General features: G+C 46.0%; 1 protein-coding gene across 2 annotated transcripts in view; it reads right to left on the bottom strand.

The window, feature by feature from the left end:
- Positions 1-309: 309 nt before the first annotated feature.
- The window catches only part of ARHGAP35 (Rho GTPase activating protein 35), a 72,922-nt gene continuing 47,032 nt past the window's right edge, over positions 310-26,199 (bottom strand). The window contains exons 4-7 of one of the 2 annotated variants that reach the window (XM_053267338.1): positions 12,291-12,371; positions 11,415-11,546; positions 7,422-7,527; positions 310-6,474 (exon numbers count right to left, since the gene is read on the bottom strand). In XM_053267338.1, the coding sequence (XP_053123313.1) occupies positions 6,114-6,474; positions 7,422-7,527; positions 11,415-11,546; positions 12,291-12,371 (680 nt within the window). In that variant the 3' untranslated portion in view covers positions 310-6,113. The remainder of the gene's footprint in view (positions 6,475-7,421; positions 7,528-11,414; positions 11,547-12,290; positions 12,372-26,199) is intronic. The other variant, XM_053267339.1, reaches the window with a different exon arrangement.

Genomic DNA, 26,199 nt, shown 5'->3' with positions numbered 1-26,199 from the left:
TCCACACAGTGCCAAGGACCAACGAGCTCCAGAGGCCCTCGGGTGGGTGCCATAAAGCCAAGGAGGACAGCTGCAACCGGCTCCATCCGCTGGGACTAATCCTCCTTCCCCTGGGAGGTCAAAGCCATTCCCTCCTTTCCCCAGCTCTCCGCAGTGCCGAGGTTCCCCTACTGGGCTGTAAAGCAGCCGGCAACGAGCAAATGTTTCTCTGGAGGAGACAAAGAAGCAGAACCAGACAAAGAATCTGTGTGTGCGCCTATGGAGAGGCATGAGCAGAAACAGCCGCATGGGTGGGTTGGGAGGGAGCTCTTTTTTTGTACAAGATGATTTATTAACTATGATACATATCACGTAAGGCCTTTAAGTTTTTACACCATTCCCATTGAGACACATACAATACTCTGTAGCAAATACATGATTTTTTTTTCTTTTAAACTCAGCAGAAAAAGGGCTTTTTGTGGCCCAGAGCTTTCAACATTATCATGCACTAATTGGATTGGCCTGGGGTGGGGGAAAGAACCATAGGTTGTTAAAAATGTCCTTAAAAGAAGCATAAAAAAGGAAATATATTCTATCACCAATAACTAAAGGAAGTTGTTAGGCTCCTAGAAGTACAGAGAAATAACCATTATACTTTTCTTTACATACAGATCTTTCGATATTTTTTGTTTGCTTGTGGTTAAAAAAAAAAAACTGTTGGGGCACATACTCAGCTGGAACTACTAACACATTTTTATTACCATTAATATTTTTCTTTCGTTTTGAGCTCAAAAAATGTTAATTCAACATAGAGAGAGATCATTTTACATGTGAAAATACAAGTACCAGGAAGCAAAAAGATAAGAAAAGATAAGAAAAAGAGAGAGCTGACTGCAGGACTAAACTCAACTTTTCAGGACAACTTTTACTCCCATATAATTTGAAAGACAGAGACTTTTTTTAAAACATAAAGGGGGGGGATTTTTTTTAAAAAACAATAACTTATGCCCTGCTTTAAACTACATTTAAAATACAATATTTCTATTGTATTTCAATTTTTTTTTAAAAAGGGTGTGTGTGTGGTTAAACCTAACAGTAAAATCTAGGCTCTATCACAGCGGCGGCAGAAGGGTTAGGGATGCTCCCCTCGCTTGAAGTTCTACAGAAGACTAACCCAGAGCTCCAGTTTAGAGAGAGACAGACTAAGCTAGTGGGCGGGGGGTGAGTGGGAGTCCCAGTTTGGCCTGAGGACTACAAAGCCCATCCCCACCCGTGAGGCAACCCAAAGCCAGCTGTACAAAAATGCCAAGTCAGACTCTGATCACGGCTGTGGAGTCACCAAAATCAATGACGAATAATCCAGACAAGCAATTATGAACCTTAAAAGGAATCCTGCTGGGTTGCTTTCCCCCCTTTTTTTAAAAAACCAAAACAAAAAACACTATTTTAAAAAGAATACTTTAAAAAAAAAGAGAGATGTTGCACACGTAATTCAGCTGATGAACCACGAAGTACCAGGTTGCTCCCAGGAAGCAAAGCTGGTGGGCCAGCCTTGAAATGTTTGCCAGAACCCCCCCCACCTCCACAGGGCTGGAGGATGGGTTTGTCCTTTAAAGGGAGGCGAGCGGCAGGAGATTGTGGCACTTTAAAACCACCGTGGAACAGCAAGGTCCAGAGATCTTCTTGGGAAAGATCCACTAAGGGACAGTCCCCCTCACTCCCCACAGAGAAACACGGATTGCCAAGGGAGGCCCTCACAGGCTTCTGTGAAAAAAATGCACGCGGGAGCCCAACTTGTGCAAATGAACACTTTGGAAGGATTCTGCCACTAACGAGTATGGACAGGCACAAAAGGTTACGGGGGGCCAGTGGAAGGGGCGGCTGTTTGCAGACGACTGGAAGGAGAAGCCGGGGCCGAGTCCTGCTGGGACCAGAGGGGCCTCTGTGCCCCCCCCCCCCCAGCTCAGAAGTGCTGCTTCAGCCATGGAAAAGTCAAGGAATATTAGTGCTGCACAAAGCGACGTGACGACGCTGGCACAAGACAGAAGTGGCACCCAGCCACGCGTGCAAAGCAGCAGCACCGGCCAGGCAGAGCGGGGGGTGGGTGCCGGAGATCCACTCCTCCACACAAGCAACCACCTCAAAAGAGCCCTTTGCAACCAGCGTCTTAGGTAGTGTGGTTCTTTTTCCCCTTGGGGAGGTGGGGGCGGGGAGAGAGGTGGATTTAGTCCAGTGTGCTAGGAGGACATCTGCAAAGGGGTGGGGGTGGCAGTGTGCAGAGCAGGCAGAGCAAGAGAGATTTGCAGAGATGGCCTGGTCTGGTCGCTCCCGCAGAGGGACAGACATCATGGACCGAAAACTAACACAGCGGTTGTCCTCTTGGCCTTGCAGGAAATCCCTCTTCCCCCACAGTGGGCCACTAAGCTTACCGGTACATCTCCAGCAGGCTTCTAAGACTGCACGCATCTCGGATGGAACTGGGAAGGGCCATTCCTAGAGGACCACCCTTATTTTCTAACATATATACGAGGTACACAATTCCCATCCTACAAACAAAGCAGGCCTCCTTGACTCACAGCTTCAAGGGAACCAGGCAGCAGCAGAGAGAAGCATGCCACTTCCTACTGCACACGCCCCCCCCGCTCCCCCCACACAGCAACTGAGGTCAGAATTGCAAGGCTACCGATTGACAGCTGGCGAGAACCGAAAGGCCTGCCGCTGCCCCCGCCGCAGGAGCCTCCAATCAGGGCAAGTTCTCAGAGCAGGCCATGAACTTCTCTTTCACTCAACACAGCCAACAGCAGCAAATTGATTTGTCTGAATTACCATCAGCAGGCAATAATCAGCTGGGGGTGGGGGAAGTCAAGGTGGAGCAGGCCACGAGCAACTGGAAAAAGCTCAGTCCAAGTCCAAAATGTCCTAACATATTCAAGATAGCCTAGCAAGTAAGACTGCCCCCTCAATCCTTGTTAAGAGGTCCGACAGAGAGAGGCTGAGCAGCAGACCCAGAGAGAAGGCACAGAAACATACCTTGCACACACCACAGTAGTCACTGGCCCCGATAGGGAGGGGTATTCCCAGCCTGCGTGGCTTGGGGCAAACCCCACTGCTTAGCAGTTCAAAACCACAACCAAGCACAGATGAAGCAACCCCCGTCCTTGTCAGGTGAAGGTCAGAGGGGAAACCTTCCAGCACTTCTGTCCTACTCTTCCCCGTGGATTTCTTTTTAGTGTTAGGCATGCATAATTAAAGGGTAGCAGGGTATTTCATTTGCCTTTTAACAGTCTCAAACACCAACGAAAAAATTTCAATATTTACACAAAATTTTAACGCATGAGAATTCAGAACTTGGGGGGGGGGGGATGCTCGGAAGCAGTACTTCCACACATGTGGTCCTGCCACCGATACAGCTTCTAAGTGTGTGTGTATGTGTTTTCTAAAAGAAAATTCAGCTTATTCAAAGGAGAGTCAATTTGCTGAAGAGGGGGCTCTGTATCTCAGAGGGGAGCAGGACAAAGATGGTTTTATTCTGGAAGGTGTTTGGGTTCACCACACCCACTGAATTCAACTCGGATGTCCTTGAAATGCTGAAAACAGCGATAAACGACAGATTCTGCTTTAAAGTGCGAAGAGACAGAAAGGATGGCATAGGGTCTGCTGCCTTTCGTCCTCCCAGTGGTACCATGGAAACTCCAGTTAAAAGCTGCCCTGTTACTGAGAGTCAGCCGACTCCACACACTCACTCACTCGACTGGGCATTTCTGCTACACAACCACCATTCATTTCAATGATGCCTGCACTGGAAATAGGGACTGGTTGCCTGCTAGTGGTTCACGGATGAGCTCCTGCCTGCCCGGGAGCTCCACACAAGGCGCATGGAAACAAACAAGAGGTCACAGAACAGCACAGCCAGGTGCGCTGAATGTCAGCCACACCCCTGGCCAGAAGAGAGCAGAGAAGACCACAAGTTTGAGCGATGATGAGAAGCAGCTTTGGGCATGGGCAATGGGAAAGTGGTGACTGGCAGTGTGCTGTGCAAGGGCACATGACAGTGGTGCTGGGCACACACCACTGCGCACAAACATGCACAGCATGAAGCCAGGGCTGTGGCGGGGGCTGGGTGGGCATGAGCTGCTCAGGTGCCAGGCCCAGGAACAGCAGGCAAAGGTCTGCATGGTACACTAGAGATGCACTGCACATCTGCAGGGGGGCTGGCAAAAGAGCTACTCCCCACATGGGTGGATGTTTGGCCCAAGGGCTTTGAGAACCTGCCATCGACTGGATTCCCCACCCCACCCCCCAGTGAGCTTCGTCATGGCCATGAGCAGCAGAAATCCATACACCAAACAGTTCAAAGGGAGACTGGCTGCAGGGGGCCTCCGCAGTGCCCCCCCCCCCAGGCCACTTAAGAGCAATGGAGCCGAGGCGGTTTGATGGGAAAAGAGGCTTGAGGAGGTCTGCGTGTTTTTTTAAAACAACCCTCACCCAAATAGGAGGGTTGATTTCAGTTCTCTACAACTCCACATTCCTCAACGCGGCTAAGATCAACTGCCCTCCTCACTTGAATGGTTTCGTAAACGCTGATGGGGCTGGGGTCATTTTGCACTCCAAATGCATTGCCTAGGAAATGGACGAGCACTTGCTGCTCAGCGCCATGTTTGTATGGACAAAAATGTCACTCACTGACTCCAGTCTATTCCTGTACTGCCAACAGGGTTGTCTTTCTTCTTCTTTGCAGCTAGTGTTATGCTTAAAGCAACTCCCTTACTTGGGGTATAATTTGAACCCAACAGCAGATCAGTAAAGTACACTTTCTGTTTGGGTGAGGGTTGAGTCTCTTTCTGCACAGACATTGGTTCTGGGTCTCCAAAACTGCAATGTACTCAGTTACTCCAGAAGACCACAGCAACGCCATTAACGGAGGGCGACCAAAACAGCACTGGTCATGCTCTTTGCCTCTCCCAACTCCGAGGCTGAGGGGGAAAGGCAGACTTCCACTCGCACAATTTCATTTCTGCATTGTGTTTTATGCTTAAAAACATTTCTAGTGGCACTGTTTTTAGAAGCTGTGATTCTATCCCCACCACTTGCATTCAAACACACACACACACACACCAAGTATTTCCATCAACAAAGTGTTCAAAAGGAATCAAAACCCAAGTCAGACAGCAAAACATCAACCGTGTTTGCAAAACATGTACACGCTCACCCCTCTCTCTCTCTTTCCTCTCTGTTAAGTGCTAACACCAATATTCTGTCTGGTGGGGAGGGAGGGTGGCGAGAGATATGTAGTGATTTGTCCAAGGAAGACAGCTAGACCAACCTTAGCTGCCTCCACTCACCCACCCTGGAACTCTCTACTGTACCCAAGTAGGCAAGTTCTCTGCTCAAGTAAAAAGGAGCCTCACTGTCTCACACTTCTTTGCCAGATTAAAAACAACCCAACCAGCAGATGGCAGGAGCATTTCATTTTTTTTTTTGTAGTGTTCTTTGTGTGTGTGTTTCTTCCCACTTTGATTGGCCATTACTTAAAAGTCACAAAAAGAGTTACATTCTGGCCTTGCCAAAACATAAAAAGCCTTTCAGAAGTGTTGGTCCAGACCTTCAGAGCAGCTATGGCGGGGTAGTGTGAATTGGTCTAAGCTGAAATTATGGTCCCCCTAACATAGATGAGTTGTCCAGCAGTACAGGATAGGCCTTGGTTACAGCACGTGGAATGTGTCTGGAGGGGCTCCGTATCCTGTCCAGCTCTAGGCGGTCCATGCAGAGGCAAGACTCACTTGTCCAGAGCCACCAGTCCGAGCTTGGCAGTGTTCACGCCAGTCTACAGGTCTGCCGGGGTCAGAATTGATCCTGATCGAACAGGTTCAGCCAAGAGTGGCCCAGACCTCTCCCCTGCTCAAAGAAACGTCCGTCGTCGTCCTTAACCGAGCTGGCCCTTCTGTGCCAGGCACTGAGGCACGGGGAAGGCTCTGAGTGGGTCTGAGGCTCCATGGTGTCCCCACTCCATCCGGCTGATGCTCTGCAGCAGAGTGGCGGGGAAGAGAGAGGGCCAAGAGGGGCTGGGGCCGAGTTGCCAATCCGTTCCGTGTGCAAGAACAGAAGCAGACCTCCATTCCCGGCTGGGCCAAGGTTCACAGTGTGTGCTGCTCTGCTTGAAGCTGGGGCGGGAGAAGGGACTGGAGAGGAGACTGCGGTGAGGGAGGGGGAGTCTGTGGAGGAGATGGCTGGGCCATCACAGGGGTGGAGGAGAGGAAAGGCATGCTGGCACAGATGGCGGAGGGGGAGCTGGGCATGGCACCGGGGGGCTCGAGGATGGGGCGATTGTAGAAAAAGAAGGGGCACTGCTGGATGAAGAGTTCTATGATTGTCTGATAAATACGGGTGGCAGTCAGCGCGTCCATCGTGCTGAAGTCGGGTCTCATTAAGGTGGGCCAGAAGCAAATGGAGAGGTTCTCACTCGTCATCAGGTTGGTCCTGCTGTTGTGGCTCACCCTGCAAGACACGGAGACACCAGGACACGAGGTTAGTGAGGCCCGCTCACAACTGCAGAGAAGATGCTGGAGGCCCTCTAACACCCTCCAGCAGTCTTCCAAGAACAGACACAAAATGTGCTGGCGTGCAAGCGGAAGGCATGCCCTATGCTTTCTGACAGCAATGACAGAATCTGCAACATTTTTATAGAGTGCCCTCCGTGGACACAGTGCTTGGCCAAGAATGTGAGCACAAGTCTCATCGGCCATGGCGGCGAGAGGGCTGCGCTGAAGACTTGGCAGGAAAGCTTTTGGGCTATCCACTGCTCTCTACTCCACGCAAAATTTTATAAGCCTCTACCATGTCTCCCTGTAGTCGCCTCTTTTCCAAACTAAAAAGCCCCAGATATCAATCCAAAACCAAACACAGAGATTAACACAGGAGCGCGAGGATGTATTTGAGAACCCACAGCTTTCCATCTTTCTTTCCTTTTTTAAGCTGCAAGGTTGCCAGAGTGACACTCTGAACACCCTTTAAATGTTCCAAGGTGGCTGTAACTGTGCTAGTGGCTGTGAGGACAGCATCCACAGGGCTGGTCGCTCTTTTGGACTCATTAGGAGGGAATGTGAGAGTACAGCCTTGCAAACGTGACCTCCACCAAGTAGCAAATGCCCTGTGGCTAATGAAACTGGGAGATGGCAGGCTAGACACAGCCTCTACCGGAGCGTTGCTGCCAATTTCTGGACTAACAAAATTCACCAAACTTAATGAGACCCCTGATAAATGCAGGCTTGCTTAATTGGGAGAAATGTCAGGGAACAAGTTCACTTCAGGCAGGCTCTGCAGCCCTATTGTGGCTGTGAAACGAGCCCGTGTTCGCTCTTTACAAAGGCAACTGCTAAAACTAAGGGGACAACACCCCCTCCCCCACTGGCATCTCAGAGGGATGGAACATGCCTCCAACATACTTGTTCAAATGAGAGATCACATATTTGAAGACCTCGTGGTTCTCCTTCGGAAATTTCTTCAGAACCTCTTTAAGTGCATGCAACTTCTGCTCTCTGTCGTTGATCTCTGTGGAGGGGAAGGAGTCGCAGAATTTAGAATTTTTCAAGCAGCAAATAAAGCATTAGTGGTCCTCAGCTGTCCAAATGCAACTTGAGGAATCCACAACACAGCAAATAATGACGAGCTACTGATCAAAGAATAAAATGCAGGATGGAAATCCTACAAGACTTTCCCCAGTCACCAAACCATCTGAGAATTTTACTCAGACAAGGGAGTTGCCTGCCAGCCAACACAAACAGCAAATGTGGGCCATTTGTTAAACACCAAGAGCTTCATGCTGGAGGATTGTAACTATTTTGCAGGCAGTTAAAATAATTTTCTCATTTTATAACAGACATGACATGTGCCAAGCCACATTCAGTGTACATGTCTCATTAATTCAACACAGTTTCTCTTTTCGACTGTTATCCTCAAATATTAAGAACTTGGCTCAGCTGGGGGGGGGGCGGATCTTGATATGGAGTTGGAAACTGCTGGGGAGTTGAAATACAATGGCTTGGATCCAAAGAACCATGAGCAGAAGGAGATAATTTATTTCAGAAGCGCAGTGTTACGAACTCTTGAGCAAGCGTGAGCAAAAGACTTCTCACACTGCATTACATAACAAGATGGTGAATAATGAAGGCACAGGTGGTAGCATATAAACTCTGGTGGGCCATAAAAAGATACTAACAAGAGCCAATGCAAAGGCTCGTGCAGATCTTTTTGGATTTGGGGTTGCTTTCCCCGCACAAAGCTCTTCCACTAGGGCCGAAACAACCCTTCCAAGAGGCTTTCCAACAGCAGAAGGGTGCCTTTGGATCCAAGCCAACGTTACCTGCTGTCTGTTACATGCTTCCCAGTTTATGAATAATAATGAAGGCTAGAATTTTAAAAAAATACTGGAGAGAGCATCGTCAGGATTATAACAAAAGCACGTAGTCAGCCCGAGAGTGTCCTTAAGAGACAGAGCAGTAATGGCAACTGTTTGGACAGGTCTAGCTTGTCATACACATTCCTTCCAAATCTGCAGGCAGGCAAGAAAGCTTGCTTGGTTTTAAGGCTTCCCGTGTGCAATTTAGGAGAATGTGTGAGTGGGAGGCATCAGATTAGCATTCTGCTTTTACAAATATTGCTAAAAGCAGCTTACAAAAGGCCTCAGCAAACTCATTGTTGTTATGAGGATTCAAATAAATATGCCAACTGGCCTTTAACTTGCACGGGTTAAACTGGTAACAATGTAAGTGGGGATGGTGGGTAGGTGGGGGTCCTTCCAAAACGAACAGAAGCCTGATTCAAGTAGGGATTGCTCTTGGTGGTCTCGGACCTGGGGCTTACAACTGCCCTTGGGTATTCCTCTGCAGCCGAGAACTGGCCACCCTTCAGGCAGCCACCTCACCTTCTCTCCTGACACCGATTCTCTGCTGGAAAGGGGCTCACTCAAAGCAGTGATTTGGATAGACTTTCATTCAGTACAATGGCAAACAGGTGAATCTGTGTTTTCTGAAAACTGTGTCACACTAGACTCCACAGATTTTTTCTGACCAAGACTGTACTGCTGTTGTGGGGGGTGAGGACTTAAATCTAGAAGATGCTGCCTCAGCAATTCGCGTACACAATAGAGTTATTTTCGATGCTCTTCTCCTTCCCAGCTCTAGATGGTGCCACAGCAAGATTCAAATCTATTCACAGACACTGTTCTGAAAGTGGGGGTGGGGGGTCACAGTGCAGCTTCTCTATGCTCCCTCCTCCTTGTATTGTAAACACACATTCCCTGCTAACTGGGCAAAGAGGCCCCTTTCAAAAGTGGTGGTTCTCCTCTAGTTGGCAGGGAGCGAGCAACTGGCCCAATCCAACCCCAGAGCAGGATTGCTCCAGTGGTGGTTGTCTATTCAGTGTTTATGTTTAGACTGAGTGCCCTTTTGGGACACGGAACAGTTTCTTATAAGTCTGGGTTGCCACCCAGTCCTCTCCTTGTGGTGCAAGTGCCCATTACTTGCCAAGAGAAATCTGTTCAGTTTCTCCCCCACCCTCCAGCTGTTCCCCATCAGCTGCAGCCTAAAGTGGTACAATCCATTCTACCATCTCATGCTGCTGTATGTGTAAGTCAGGCCTGGTTCAGAGAGGGCTACCTGTCAAAAATACTCTTGAGACAGCCCTTAACACAGGGGTTCTCAAAACTGGGTCCCCGGATCTTGTTGGCCTACAACTCCCATAATGCCTTTGACCATCGTGGCTGGGGCTGATGAGCATTGCAGACCAACCATGTGTGGGGGACCCAAGAAGCCCTGCTGTAACACAATCCTGAGGTAGGAGTTAGGGCTTTATTGGATTTCTGTGAAAGCCCCATTCAACTAGACATTGAAGTTGCCCAACTGCAGCTTCACTTGGTAGATTACCCCGGGGCCTGTGTGGCTCTGTGAAAGATAAATGGAGGCACTCAGATGACTATCAAGAAACACAGCTATCTTGTCAGATGGTGCTTCTGTCAAGAGACAGAAGCGTATGAGACTGAAAAATACACCCTTTTTAAAGATCAGGAGCAGCTCTCTAAATGAAGTTATGTAGCAGCTTCATAGGGAGGGGGGAAGCGAAGAGATTTTTTCAAAAATTCCTGCAGTTGGATTTGAACTTAACAAGCTGGAGGCCATTTTCCGCCCAAGGAATGCAGCCAATCATGCCTGGGGCTTCAGGCATCTGCAAAAGTACCCTTGGATATACAGCAGATCCTAAAGAACAGAGAGGTGGGGAATCAGGGAAAAGATTAAAAGGACCAAGGAAGTATTCACGGGGCGGCGGGGGATCTGACATTAAATAGGAAGCAAAGAGGGATTAATTAGGAATTGACAGGGGGAATGTGACTGTTGATCCTTTTGGATCTCTCGGCAGCTTTCAATACCATCAACCATGGTATCCTTCTGGGGTGTATGAAGGGTTTGGAAGAGGGAGGCACGGCTTTGCAGTGGTTCCGTTCCTACCTCTCGGATAGGTTCCAGATGGTGTCGCTTGGAGACTGTTGCTCTTCAAAACAAGAGCAAGGCTCGATACTGTCTCCAATGCTTTTTAACGTCTACATGAAGCCGCCAGGAGAGATCATTAGGGGATTTGGTGCAGGGTGTTATCAGTATGCTGATGACACCCAAATCTATTTCTCCATGTCAGCTTCATCAGGAAATGGCCTAACTTTCCTAAATGCCTGCCTGGAGGCAATGATGGCTGGAAGAAGGAGAACAAGCGGAGGCTGAATCCAAGCAAGATGAAGGTACTCAATATGGGAGGTCGAGACTTAGGAAGCATTTAGATCTGCCTGTTCTAGACGGGTTCGTACTCTCCCGGAAAGAGCAGGTACGTAGTCTGGGAGTACTTCTGGACCCAAACCTCTCTTTGATTTCTCAGGTTGAGGCAGCGGCCAGGAGTGCTTTCTATCAGCTGCAGCTGATCCACTAGCTACATCCATTTCTGGAGATCAATGACCTTAAAACAGTGGTGCATATGCTGGTAACATCTAGACTTGACTACTGCAATGCGTTCTATGTTGGGCTGTCTTGGGCCTTTTCTTGAGTTGCCACAGCTCTCTGGAACGCGCTTCCTAACAAAATTAGTTCTCCCCCTTCCCTGAATGTTTATAAGGAGGACCTAAAAACATACTGTTTAGTTTATCATTTTAAAGCTTCAGTTTTAGAGTTTTTATTGTATTTTAAATTGTTTTAATTAAGTTAAATGTTATAATGGTTTTATATTGTGAACTGCCCAGGGACCTTGTTGTATAGGGCAGTATATAGATGTACTAAATAATACATACTACTACTACTACTACTACTACTACTAATAATAATAATAATAATAATAATTTGAAAGCCCTCCAATGCTCTAAAAATAAGCATTTTAGTATCACAAACTGGTGTAATACTTACTGTGGGCCTCCACTAGCTCAATCTGCATATTGTAGGGTACCAGGGGGTCAGGCAGTTCTGAGAAAAAGCTCTTCATGGCTCCAGCTACAGCATTCACAGTGAAGTCCTTCTCTGCAAGGTCCAGATTGTGATCTGCAAGGAGAGGATTTAATGGTTAGAACTTGTCAGTCAAAGTCATCTGCCCCCGTTTTAGCCATTTTGCTAAAAGGGGGCAGATCACACACACAAGATTCTGACTGACGTTTCAGCTACTGTTGCTATAAAAACCACATGGATTTATTTAAAACGTTTAAATCCCACCTTTCCACCATGTAGGTATTCAGAGTGCAAGGTGGGCTCGGCTTCCATGTGTAGATTTCTAAGGGAAAGCCAAGCAAGGGACTCCCTCACTCTAGCCTAGCCCGAGGTCTCCCATGGGGGGCCAGGCCAGTGGACCCCTGGCACGGCCCCAGTGGTAGCAGCAAGTGCGCCCTAGAAGTGCCCTCCTAAACCAATCCAGGGGCAGAGTAGCTCAGATCAGGACCTATCAGTGACTGAAAGGGGATGGTCTTTGCAACTGCCAGGCTCCCTACTGGTTAACTACAGCAGCTGGGTGATATATTTACAATTTTCAGCACATAGAGAACAAGTGCACACTAATTCAGGTGCTGCTGCTGCTGAAGTGAATACGAATCTCTCACCAACTTTGGGAACATATTTTGCAATCCGAGATTTCCTTGTGTTACTATTTACTACTACTACACATATATGTAGTGTTATGCTTGTTAGCAATTATTTGAATATGATAATTAAGACAGATTTCCAACTTTGAGTTGGAGCAATCTAGCCCTGGAGAGATCTGGTGCTCCGGGGCAACAGCAAAGGGACGGGCCTTACCTTGATCAAACTGCCGCTGTAAACTCTCCATTTCAGACTTGTTTCCACTCACCCGGTAGATACCTTCAGTACTCAACCCTGCTTAAAAGGAAAATAAATTAAGCTAGAGCAAAGATGCAAATCTGAAGACTACAGCACCAGAGCAGAAACATCTTGAACAGAGAACACCAAGTCTTCTGCCTGGAAAAAACTGAGGTGCAGATATCCATTATCACAGAGATTAGGAAATGATGGCTTGCTATTTCATATTAAAATTATATTGCTGTTCAATGTGCAAAATAGAAACATCAGGAAACGGGGGCAACTTTTCCTCTGACAACTAGAACTCGCTTCTTTTAAAAAGAAAGGACAGCTGGAGAGTTGTAGAAGGAAGAAGCCCGCCAAGCAGCTTTGCAGAAGGGCAAAACAAAATGCAGGGATGAAAAAAACATGAAGTTAGAATTAGAGCCTTGAAGCACCCCCCCACCCCCATTTCTCCTCCTGCCCCTCCCACCCCAATGCATCCTTAGCATGCTGAATTTTTTGAGACTGATCTTTAAGTCAGGGGTTCTCAAACCTGGGCCCCCAGTTGTTGTTGGACTTCAACTCCCATAATCCCCAGCCACAATGGCTAAAGGCCAGTATAGGAACTGAAGTCCTACGATATCCTGGGACCCAAGGTGGAGAAGCCCTGCTATAAGTGGTTGTGAGAACCCATGCTGGCTGAATAGTGTGGTGTAAGTGAGAGAAGAGAAATTTATTTACAATCAATGATCAGATACACAAAAGTCAAAAGCCAGAACACATCAGGCTCCGCACCATATACAATACAATAGGCACAGCAAATCACATTAAAGTAAAAGCAAACTCCAGGCTAGAACATTTAAGTCCTCTAGCTATGAGGAATGCCGCCTGAGTCAAGAGACCCATTCCTGAGGCACCCCAGGTACATGGAGATAGTGAATGGTGGAAACTCCCGAACGCTTTGCTTTGCTTCAGTACCAGCATAGGACAAATGCCTGCACACAGAGCTACTCACACACAGGTGCTGCAGTCAGATGAAAGAAAAGATGAAGCTCTGGTCTAAGCAACTCCCACTTAATAATGACAATCAATAAACATCAAATCAAACAACTCTATTTGTTAGCTGCCGCATAACAAATTGTTCTCTGGGCAGCTCACAACACTTGGACCTTGCGGGCTCCCCCCTCCTCCAGCCCCACATCTGCCTACTTGACAGGGCTGTTGCAAGATGACATGCAGGTGAAGTAGGTGAAATGCTCTGAACAAGCTACAATGCTAAATAAATGCAATTCTATGTTGCAGTGGGCTTGGTCACCTTTTAAGGGTTAAGCTCTACTGTGTTGTTTCGATGGGTGTTCTTTTAAATAAGCTGTTCACTGTTTTAACAGTTGCTGGTTGCAGCCACTTTGAATAGCAATATAAGGAAACTGGCATATACATATAAAAAAGAGCAAGTGGACATCAGGCAGCAAAGCTGGCTGCCCTCGCGAGAAGCAAGGCCTTCTTCCATGATGAAACAATAAGCAGGGAGAAGTAGTTGCAGTAAGAGCAGAGCGCCTCAATTTAGTAGCGATGGTTTTAATTGCTGCTTTCTGAAAAGCCAGTATTTGGCAAGATAAAAGCAGAATGCCTGCCTGGCAGTTCAGGGATAGGCTGATGGTAGGTGAGCCCGGAGTGAAGAGGATTTATTCAGAGTACAGGTCATCAACGGCATAGCTTTAAAAGCTCTTAATTGCCATAGAGGCGGCCTGTACAGGGACCTTGTTTCGTAGAAAGCAATTCACCTCCTCAGGGAGGGAAACTGGGTTAATGGACCAGCCCAGAGGGCTGCAGGATTCCAAACTGGGAACAAAAGGACTGATGTGCCCATGTGCCGGGGAGAGGGGGCGGAGCAGCTGCTGCCGCCACCATTTGTCTGCTGCCTGCCTAGAGTCCAAACAAAACTTGTCAACCAACAACACCACAGCCTACCTCTGAAGAAAACTGTTAAGTGTACGTGTACACACAAACACAACCATCTGCTCAGAGGCAACCTGCAAGATAAAGAGATTACCTCGGACATGGATTATGGGCACCATTCAAGGTGGCAGAGTGGCCCTCTGAGTGCAAGCCATTGGGGAATTCTCCTGCACAAGCCTACTGTGCTATTCCGCAAGTCCCCTTCTTTTAAATGGGGCTTGCACAGAAAAATGTCCAGTGGAGTGTGCCATGCGAAATTTCTGCCTCAGGACCACCACCATCTTAGGCAGCTCTGCGACAGGAACAAACAGCAACTGCAGCTCTCAAACTGTGCTTTCTGGCTCTAGGTTGGAGAAGGCGGGACTGCCTCCTGTAGGTTTTGCATGCAAAACCTTCTAGGCTTCCATGTGCCTCCCTTCCAAACACAGCGTCTTGCCACATTGCTTGCAGCTGCCCTCTGGTTCCTTGTCACCTGGAGATCTCAGAACACACACTGCTGCCGTGTTACCGTGACAAAAAGGTGGCTAGTTAAGCAACCATCTGCACTGGTTCCATTTTCATACACCCAGCAGGGCCCAGAGAGAAAAATCAAAAGGCAAGTGCAAAGAGCCAGCAAAAGACATGAAGGGCCATTTGAATATCCGAACGCACTCATTAAGCCTCCACAAGCGCGGTACTCCAGATAGCAAGCCTGACCTTGAATGCTTCCCCCGCCACCTAGTGCTCAACAAAGCTAGCCTCATTTGTCCCATTTCTGCAGCAGGAACACGGGTGCTACGGAATCCGTCAGCACATGCCAGCCTGATGCACAACAAACACTAAGAGCAAAATCAGATATCTGAGCCATTTTTGTCCTAAAAGCCAGACTGCATAAAGAGCAAGCACACAACTTGAGGCTCCGAAACCTGCAAGATGGCTTCACAATTATCAAGCCCTTAATTGCACAGGCACACACACACTCCACCAGAACGTTGAGGGTTTTGCAACAGATCTGTGGTTTCTCCGTTTCTTCTCTCCACGATAAGCTCTACACATTACTTGCTTATGAGAACAGGAGAGGCGTGAGCCAGTGACAGCTTACAAACCACACAGTGAACCGAGAGGAATGCAAGTGCATTGTAAAAGCCACTCAACTTCACAATTCAGAAACAGCAATGTTTAACAACAGGCTGGATATTTCCTGCAATCCACTTCCATGTTTATGTTACAGAATCCTGTTTTACACCAATCTTGGCCACACTCAAGACCAGGCAGGCTACACATACTAAGGAACAGCGGCAAGCCATTACAATGACCTTGAGCATATCTTTTATTTTAAATTTTTCTATCCCGCCTTTCACGTGAAGTTCCAAGGTGGCCTACACAATCTAAGACAAAACACAGAGAAATGTTGATGCAACCACAAGAACAGCAACACTGGATAAATCAGAATAAAAACCATCCTAAAAATTACTAAACTAGTAGTGAGGAACACCAGTCTAAAAAGATGCATCCTTAAAGAGTGCCGAAAGATCAGGGGAGAGGGGCCAACCAGATCTCCTGGGGGAGGGAATTCCATGTGCCGAAAGAAAAGGGAAGACTGAGGAGGAATGGCTTGGGAGAATGCAAGAGAGAAGCCTCCTTAGCTGCCAAGTGCCTTGAAAAGCATTCTAGCAAACCTAGCTCAAAATACATCTAACCAGACATTAAAGTGGCAACCTGCAGTTCCCAATCTGTTCTCCAAGGACTAAAATACACCATACACAGACGAGATCCATGACAAGAGACTCCAGAAATTCCAATTGTTACTTAAAGCAGCCACAGGGGGCTCTGGGGTGGAAGCAGCACAGCACAGCTAACCTGAGTGCTCTGCAAGGTGTCATTTGTCCCTGCTGCATTGATGGCTAGTAGCAGCTCGTGGGCACAGCGATCAGGAACACTGCGAAGAGAGGGAGGACTGACTCCCACTTTCCCCAGCACTGCCACTCCAACCCAGCTGGGAGCCCCGCTCCGTGGCTGCTTTTACCATCACAGCTAGCTCGCTCATGGGATGCACCGTTTGGTCCCAAGGCATCATTCTGCTAGAATCTGAGTGCATGCAGCAGAAGTAAGCGAGTCTGTGGGAAACTCCACAACTCCCATCTCCTAACAAGGGAACTCAGACAGAAACCACATGTGTGAGAGATGAGCTGGTTAACTCTTTTTCAGGACCCACGGCAATTCTATCAGAAAACTCTCTTTTCTATCAGAAAAAACAAGGCCAGAATCACAGGCAGGATGGACCTCTCCACCATGAAGTTATCCAAACTCCTCTTTTGCTGGTTCAAATCCCCGCTGGTATGTTCCCCAGACTATGGGAAACACCTATTATCGGGCAGCACCGATATAGGAAGATGCTGAAAGGCTGAACTATATGCTGTGCGGGAGGAGGCAATGGTAAAGAAAAACCACATGGCTCTGTGGTCGCCAGGAGTTGACACCGACTTGACGGCACAACTTTACCTTACAAAAGCTGCAAGATTTTTAACTGGGACTGGATGTTTGGAGCATATTACACCAGTGCTTCATCAGCTGCACTGGCTCCCAGTCTGTTTCTGAGCCCAATTCAAAGTGCTAGTGTTAATCTTTAAAGCTCTAAATGGCTTGGGACCAGGTTACTTGAGAGCGCACCCTGCCCCATATGTCCCAACCCAGACCACAGGATCTTCTTCGGATGTCCTCCTCCAAGGGGCCCCTGCCAAACGAAGTGAGGCAGGTGGCTATTGGAGAAAGGCCTTTTCAGTGATGGCACCCCATTTATGGAATAGCCTCCCCAGTGAAGTTCACCTGGCTTCATCACTTGGTTCTTTTAGACACCAGGTGAAGACCTTTTTGTTCACTCAGGCCTTTTAAATTTTGATCTGATTTTACATTGTTTTGTTTTGCATTTTCTTTTCTTTCTTTTATTGTGTGTTTTTAGCTTGTTTTAATATGTTTTAATGTTGTGTTGTAAGCCGCCCAGAGAACAATTTGTTATGGGGAGGCTATAAATAATAATAATAATTATTATTATTATTCCTCCTCCCATTTACAACCCGTCCTATTCCACAGTGTCAGTCTCAAGGATCCTTAGCCTAGATGTATCAAATAGACTGCACTCAGAATCTGTGCTTTCACATAAAAACCTCTCATTTTTATGAGCCAGTAAAATCAGACTCTCAACGCACTTATCCAAACTATATTTAGCTTCCTTTCTGCAATTTTACAAAATACTTCTGCTAAAACAACACAGATCCCAAAGCTTGAATGGGCCAAGCATGCAAATGTCTGGCTCAGCAAGGGTAGTATTTTGAGATACTGTCGTTCACAATCAAGAACCCTCGCTTGCAAGTGCCAAGGGGACTAGAAGCAAAGTATTGTGACAAATCTGGTTTGACAATCTGATTAGTATAACATGGCTTTAAGAAAACAGGAGAGATGCACATCTCATGCAAGGCCGCTATGGAGAACAAAAGAGTACCCTAATCTTTTGATACATTTATTTAATATTGCCATCTACACCACCACCACCCATTGCATTTGTCTTTACACTTCAGCCAACTGAGGTTCAGAGTTCTACAGCCATACTTAATTTGCCAAATTTGTCTAAATGTTCTTTTCTTTGGCAGGAACCCTCCACAAAAGCCCGAATGATTTCAACCCAACATTTCCAAGCACAGCATGGCTGAGTTCTTACAAGTAGCCAGCCCACATACAAGGCAGGATATAAAAAACTAGGAGAAGAGCTTCAGTCCATGCATGGGAGCATCTAAGCATGCTCTGGCCTCCCAGGTCCTCCCTTTCTCTCATTCCTGCTCTTTCCATCTCCCAAAACAAGTTTCAGAAAGCTGGGGGCGGGGGGACTGCAGCACAAGCTGCTGCAATTAAAATGCAAAATCTGGAGAGCCCACAGCAGCACACTGGGGTACACGAATGCATGCACAGGGCTATCTGGACTCTGTGATTTTTGAAACAAGAGTAAGACGAACATTAACTCCAGACTGCAGCACCCACTCTTATGCAGCTGGAAATATCTAGTGAAGACGGCATGTCAAGGGCCAGCCCATGTACTGTTTGCCACTCACCGCCTCTCACACAAGAGCGCTACCTGTCTGAACACAAGATCCAACGTTCTGGGGTAGAACCACTTTCTGAGAGGTCCAGCATAATTCAAATTAAGCTATCAAAATAAGCTCCCTGAACCACAGGTATTTCTGGTGTCTAAACTTTCAACTTCCTTCCTTCCTTATCAGCTCTTGGTGGGTGTTAAAGCCACAAAATATCTCAGGAATGATGTGTGTGTACACACATTTATTTTTAAAACCTGAAGGGAGATATTAAACAATAAAGAAGTATCCAAACTTGACACATGACGTCACCCTGCAGCCTTATTCAATTCAGGGAGTGAGCTTTAAATCTTTCCATTTCTTTAGAACATTTGGTCATTTATATTGTCCATGTCATATCTAATTGCCCATGTCATATCTAAAAACAGGTTGCCTGCACTCCACATATGCAGTTTCTCCCAATTTCAGAGCAGATTTGATGCCAAGGAAAGGTGTCAGACAGTCCAAGAGACCACGGCCTTGCGCCTTGCATCTTTTTTGCCAAGGAAAAGTGTGTCTTGCTAGCAATAAGCCACCATCTATCACCAACACAAACTTGTGGTATCTTTTTGGTCTGTTGTGACAGCCTTGATGGGCATCGCGGTGTCTGAGGACCAGAAGCTGCAATCATTGCATATACAGTCAGCTGTGACATAAAATGCTTAGATTTCGGGGAAGAAAAATGTAAATCTCACAACAGGTCTGGATAATCATATGGACTCCTTGCGGGTGGGTTTTTGTTTTTACTCAAATCCACTGACGATGGAATGGGAGATCCCCCTTTGCTGCCACCAGGGGTCCGAAGAAAGATATTCTGTAACCAAAAATCACTCCTAGCAAAGCAGCACACTTGGGTAATATTGTCTAAATAGAACTCGTCACGGATTTGAAGATTTTGAATAATCTGTGGCTACTTTTAGTTCTGAAATCCAGGTTTCTGGTGTGTGCATGTGTGTTAAATCAGGCAACTCTCTCAATAAGAAGATTTGTGCCATGGCATCCATTTCTTCAAAAGTGCATTCCAAGTAAATTACATCAGCATGCAGTAATTCTGATGATGGCTTTTTGGAGCTGTCTGCTTCTCTTCCATTTTCTGGTGTTAGAGGCTCTTCCTGATAGTTCTGCTATGCATAATCTTCTCAGCCATCACTGCTACTGTTTCTTTTGTCTCAACCTTTCAAAGTACTTGGACAAAGCAAGACAGATGTCAGTGACTGGCAAGCCCCCCCCCCAACAAAACAGTCAACACACAGAAGTAGCTTTATGATCAGCTGCAAGAGGCACGGGGGGGGGGGAATCTTGTTGATGCAATTATTTCTCTGCCAGCCATCAAGCAGCCAAAGAAGCCAAAATCCCATTTTGAATTTTACAAGGTTTTGACGATGCTCAGCAGATTTCACACATGTCTTGTCCTGAAACACTCAGCACCTAGATGCATGCCAACCATGACCAGCATAAGACCTCACCAACATCTCCCCAGAATTCGAAGCAATCATCTAGGAATGAATAAAGTTAGGGATTCTATAAAGCCAGTGCTTTATCTCTACCCCACTTCTCAGCCAAAAATGGCCCCCCAAGTGGCTTACAACTGAAATCCACACAAAGGCACAATATAATGAGGGATACATGGGGGCGGAGGGTGGGGGGAGAAGTGGCAAAGTCTCTTCCAGCCCCGGCAGCTGATGACAGCGTCCAGGTTCCCGGCTCTTCCTTCTTCCAGTGGAAAAGAGCCACAGGTAGACTTGGGGGTGGGGGTTGATGGAAGCGACGCCAGCTCCCAGAAGCAACACTTCTATTAATTTACACAGTATATGATTCAGAAATAAATGTGCTTGCCGTATTGTTTAAATCCATGCTGGCATTAGAGCAAACAAATAGCTAAAATCCAGCACAGAAAACCCACCCACCACAACTGCTGAGCTCTCATGGAAAAGCTGCTAATTGACACTTTACTTGGAAACATTTTTGCTTGTTTTCTTCTGAAGATGTGAGCCACAAACAGTCCCTTCGGAGCTCGCATGCTTCATTATCTTTCCTTTCAGTCTCAGTCTAATATACAAAAGCCCCAGGGAAGAAAGTAAACACACAAACACTATGCATGTGTTATGTACGCACACAGTCTACTCACCTAAGTTCAGGTCAAACAGAAGAAATTATCTTTCAGAACCTTCCTAGGCTAGCAGCATAAATGCAAAGTGTGTTCTAATCAGAATGTGTATTACTTGTACACCCAACAACATGAGTTGTAAATATCAGAAGTGTGAAAGTTTAAAGCTGGGTATATGAAAGATGCATAAATCAAAAATGCGTGGCTGCCTACATGATTGATGCTACTGTTCCTAATACCAGACACACTCAAATGTACACTACATAGAAGGAGTAGATACAGTTGGCAAAAAACCAAACCTTCAATGTCAAACCTTCATGGTTTGAAGTAGGGCAATCCTGGGAAGCTTTAGTCACAACACACTAAACTATGGCTAAACAAACCATGGAGGGGAAGAAGGAATTCATGTGTGGGCAAGAGGCTGAGCACAAGCTCGCAGTTAGACAAGCCCTGGTTTGAAGACCCACATTCTATCTGCTTCAGACCCCCATCTCGGCCAAAGATTTCTACGGTGCTCCAGTTGTAGTGCAAAGTTTTGCAAGACATCAGTGGATAACAATTATGTGACCTCTAGGGAAGACTGCCTTGAAATGCACATTAATGTTTCCTTTGTTTAGTCCAGCCAAAACCAACCATATTGGTTAATGGCTATCACATTTAAGTGGTGTTTAATGGAGCCAACAGCCTGCTTAATTCACTCCATTTCCAGCACACACGGAGGAAATACTAACAGTCTGCAAAATTACTTTAAACCATTTCATTCATTTACAAGATGGGGGTGGATACAGATTAGTTTTGAGAACAGCAGCAACAGGTTCTGCCTACGTTAAAACAAGCATCATATTCCTGGAATGAGACCAGAGATGCTAAGATGAGATAAAAGAAAGCTGTTTGCAGACAGCACTGGGGTGACTGTATCTTGGTGAAGGGGTCGCAGCTTGATGGTCGAGCACAGACTCTGCATACGTAACATCCCAGGTTCAATCCCAGAATCCAGTTAAAGGATCTCAAGCAAGGTAATCCCCTTCTCCGGCTGAGATCTTGGGGGCTTGCTGCAGGACAACACACACAGGCAATACTTGGCTAGATGGGCAAACAGCTTCCGTATACAGTAAGGCAGCGTCATATGCTTGTATGCACTGGAACACTTGCAGATGGTGGAACAACACACAATGATCACACTGCACACGGAGCATGCAAGTTTCAAGTACTCTACTCTTAAGGAATCTTACCTCATTAATTCAGTGTTAGAGCAGAATATGGTGCTTCTAACATTACCAAAACACATGGAACTTGCTATAATCTTTGTTAAGCATTTACAAAAGGTTTAGAATGAGAAACTTCTCTACTGTTGACTGGAGAAGTCAACGGTGCTTTTAAGGCACTCTTCTCATGCAGAAGTGCCCTAAAGGGGTCAGCCCCAGCATGAGTCTGCAGTCACAATTTGTTCGTAATTCAGCCTCTTCCTTTACCTACTCATCAGCAGGGTGCGACTCCCAGCCCACACAGATTAATAAAAGCAGCCTGGCAACTTCTGGTCTCCATCCAGAGATATTCCAGTTTAAATCCCACCTTTTGTGGGGTAACTGACCTTATTTGCTTGAACATGTCCTAAGCAATAAATCAGTTTCCCTGGCAAGGTACTGCTTGCACCTTTTGGACTCAGAAGCCATTCAGAATAAATTCTGATAAACCACGTCACTGACAGCAAACTCAAGAACACTCCCCAGTACAGAATTCATTGAAACGTTTTCCAGCTGAAAGTCTTACACAAAAATTTAGACTTACTGCTCTGGCCATGGAACCACCTTAAAATAAGGCTTGATAACCCTTGGACAGTAAACAAAGCTAGACTTCTCTTTAAAACTCTCCATCATATAGCCTAAATTATACTGTCAGACCATTTATTTCCCTACTCATGCAAATTCTTTTGGCTGGTGGCTGTGGAACTGGAAAGCATTTCCTCAGTTCCCACTTCCTAGCCACTGTCCAAAGCCTTGTTTACAGAATGTCTGATCCTGCTGTTTTGTTACTGGCTTTGCTGCATTTCTTTGTAAGATAAATGCTTTCACGATGGAAAACACTGGAGCAGTGCTTGGTTAGTGTACAGGTATACGAGCTTACAAGTTACACACACCTGCTTGTTAAGCAGAATGGAAAGCACTCTGGTAAAATTACTCTGCTCATCTGTCCAAATGCCATTTTTGGAAGGGCGGTATAGAAATCGAAACAACTCAGTATTGTCTACACAGACTGGCAGCGGCTTCTCCAATGTTGCAGGCAGGAATCTCTCTTTGCTCTATCTTGGAGATGCTCCCAGAGAGGGAACTTGGAATCTAAATGCTCTTCCCAGAGCAGCTCCATCCCCTGAGGGGAATATCTTGCAGAGCTCTCACTTCTAGTCTCCCTTTCATATGGAACCAGGGTGGACCCTGCTTAGCTAAGGGGACAAGTGAATAATATGAATAATAAGTGGTGATAGACCTATCCTTTATGCATTTCTCCAGTCTTTAAACTATTGGCCATTAAACATTCCATGACAACAAATCCCATAAATCATGCACACTCCTGCCAATCAAATACAGTGGATGACGCAGAGTTCTAGGAAAATGTCTCACTCCATTTTATCTACATCATGCATAATATCAGAAACCGCTATCATCCCCTCACCCCCAATTAGTTGTTTTTAGCCGTTCGACAAAGGGAAGTTATTACATTATTCTGCATCCACAATGCAATATTCTTTGCATTCGTACTGGCCAAGACAGCACGCAGAGCCTACAATTATGAACCAGAGTCCATGCTAATTCAGTCCCTATCTCCCGATGGAACATTGTATGCATACAGAGATCTTAAAAGCAGGTTTTTAAATGATTTTCTGTCTTTTCAATCAAAGTTGCTATCCACTTAGCATTCATTACCAAGGCTCATTGCTGTGACATATTTCTAAGCACAGGGAAAATAGCAATGACTTGGGTGTCGGAGTTGGGGAAGGATTACACTGCAGTAAGGGACTAGATGTAGGAAAAGAAGTTTAATAGACAAGACTGATGACAAATGTGGCAATCCTTTGAATAACTGGCATCTTCAGTTTCATTATCTAGTGTCCATTTAAGTTGGGCATTTTGTCAGAACAGCTCCAAGGATGTATCCAAGCAAGCTTCAGAACACTTGACGAATGAACAACTACAGGAAATTCTTGATTGTTGCGGATTCTCCATTCATGTTTCAGCTATACATACACTCATTTTCCTTTATCGCGGGAGTGAATTCCAGCCATTCACAATTCCTCTGTGTGTGTTTCACACTTCCAGTGGCATTTCCAGCTTAGAGGCACTTTTGGAGGCAGTGTGGAGCCATGTTGGGAATGTTTTCCTGGAATGTGGAGGAATTTTGGGCAATACAAAAGCCTGCGGAAAATATAAATTGCTAATGAATTGAGAGTTTGAAAAATCCTGCAGTGACCCAGGCTAAATTTATGACTTGCCATTCAGTGATAAAATTCCAGGGAAGTCTTGCTAGTGAAAGAGGAAACAGACTGATCAAATCAGATTTCAAAAGAACCGTAGCTTCTTGAGACCTTAGTCAAGCAAAAATTCTCCATTAGAGATCAAGTTGTTTACAAAAAGATATTCTTGACTATTCTCCCCATTCAGAATTTTTCCTTAACTGTGATTAGAGGCTTCAGTGCCAATCTATTTTCCAAAGGTCTTTTGATTTTTACGAGGGAAATGCAAAAAGGGATGCTTCCAGATTTTTTTTTTTTAAGTTTACAAAAAGGTTACACATATGTACTCGGCTCAAGTGGCACAGCAGGGAAATGCATCATCTCATACTGCACAGGAGGCGGCCATGGTCAACCCCTCCTGTTTTCTACCAAAGAAAGCCACAGGGCTCTGTGGGCGCCAGGACTCGAAATCGACTTGACGGCACACTTAACTTACTCAGCTCATTTACCCTTTCAGTGTGTCAAAGCAAGGGAAGCGAGAACCACCAAGACATTCTGAATGATGCATGCAATCCGATCTAAAGCAGTCATAAATCTTCAACTTCAGATGTTAATGTTCTCTGTGAGACAACTATTTCCAGGTAACAGATGCTCACTCTCTTGCCAGTGACCAGTGTTCCTGCTAAGGCATGTGCATGCACACAAGTTTTATCTATGTTTGCTCACTTAATTTTAGATCCCACTCAGATTGGATCAGGAAGGTCCTACTCTGAATTCATGTTCGCGCACACTGCCTTGATACTGCCACCCAGAACAACACTCATTTTTCACACAGACAAGGGGAAAAAAATAAGAGAGAACACTGCCAGTGAGTATTCTATAGATCAAAGCACAGATGTTAGGATACATCTTTATGGGCTCAGCTGATGCACTAATAGCAGTGCCTACTGATATTCCTACAAGAAATTCTGGGCTTTTAACAATGAGCAAGAATATCAGCAACCTTGCTTGTAAATGGTTGGGTTAACAAAGCAGTATTCCCACCACCGCGAACCAACTGTTTCAACACATTACCACACAAAGCCACAAGCAAATACCACTCATACCACAATGTGAAGCCACAGCCAAGATTCCTCCTTATAAGGAGTAACCAAACTAGAAGACTAAGTGAATGCTTGAGTCCACATCACAGCTAACCTGACATTCTTATTTTTGCTGCAAATAAGAGAGCAGACCTTTTGCTGACAAACTTTGCTTTGCAGTTTTAGCCCCAAGGTTCCCCAAGCATTTATCCTAGAGGGACACAGGTATGCAAGGATTTCTTTTAATACTCCCAGATCAACCTGGCTAATAATTAAATATTAAAACAGTCTACAGATGTTATCCAATTTCACCTACCATTGCTGCAAGGGATAAAAAGAATACATATTCTGTTTGAACTTCCACAGTTAGGCACATGACGTCAATTATTGATGCTGCAAAGAGGTGAAATGAGGAGGAGTGAAGTTTGGAAGACTATCACTTAGATGAAGTAGGATTTTAAACTAGTGAATTAGGTTTCAGCCAGCACTGAAAAGTAGCAATGCAATTTTTATCTCCTGGATATGTGACTCAGGTTGAAGAGGTTTAAGTATGGCAAAAGTGGTTATTCCTTCCAGCTCAGGGCAGTGTATGGTTCCTTCACCTACCCATATCGTCACAACAACCCTGTGAGGTAGAATAGGTTGAAAGCTGGTGACTGGCCCAAGGCCAGTCAGTGAGCTCCATCGTCAACTAGCAAACTGAAGCTATGTCTCCCTGATCCAAGACCACCATGCAATCCACCATTCCACACCGACTCTCTCAAATCCTGGGTTTTAACACTACATTTTGGATAATCCTAAGATTCCTTGGAAGCTGTTTAAGAGGTTCATTGATGAGAGGTCTATGACGGTTGAACATTCCTGAAGCACAGCTTGTCCACCGCTGCTGATCTTTCCCTGCAGTTTATAACAGGAGAATGTCAAGTGTGTCTCAAGTCACATTTTCAATTCCTGTGAGATTATGGAGAGGCCTTGCGTGAACCGAGAGCAAACCCTTCATCAGAGCTTGACACATCACAGGCGCAAGGAAGCCATGGAGCCTAGAAATGTAATTGTGGCACCTAGACTAGGATATTCAAAGTGCATCACCACTTGTGCATCACCAAGTCTGATAATTCTGTCAAGTCATTGTTTGGCTCCTAAATTTTGGGGCCTGCTCCAAGAACCAAAGAAAATCTTTCAAGGCCTGCCCTACATCATGTACTGG

Source organism: Hemicordylus capensis, chromosome 7 (assembly GCF_027244095.1).
Source record: "Hemicordylus capensis ecotype Gifberg chromosome 7, rHemCap1.1.pri, whole genome shotgun sequence".
NCBI lineage: Eukaryota > Metazoa > Chordata > Lepidosauria > Squamata > Cordylidae > Hemicordylus > Hemicordylus capensis.
Note: the sequence above shows the minus strand (reverse complement) of the source record. Positions and strands in the feature narration are given on the sequence as shown.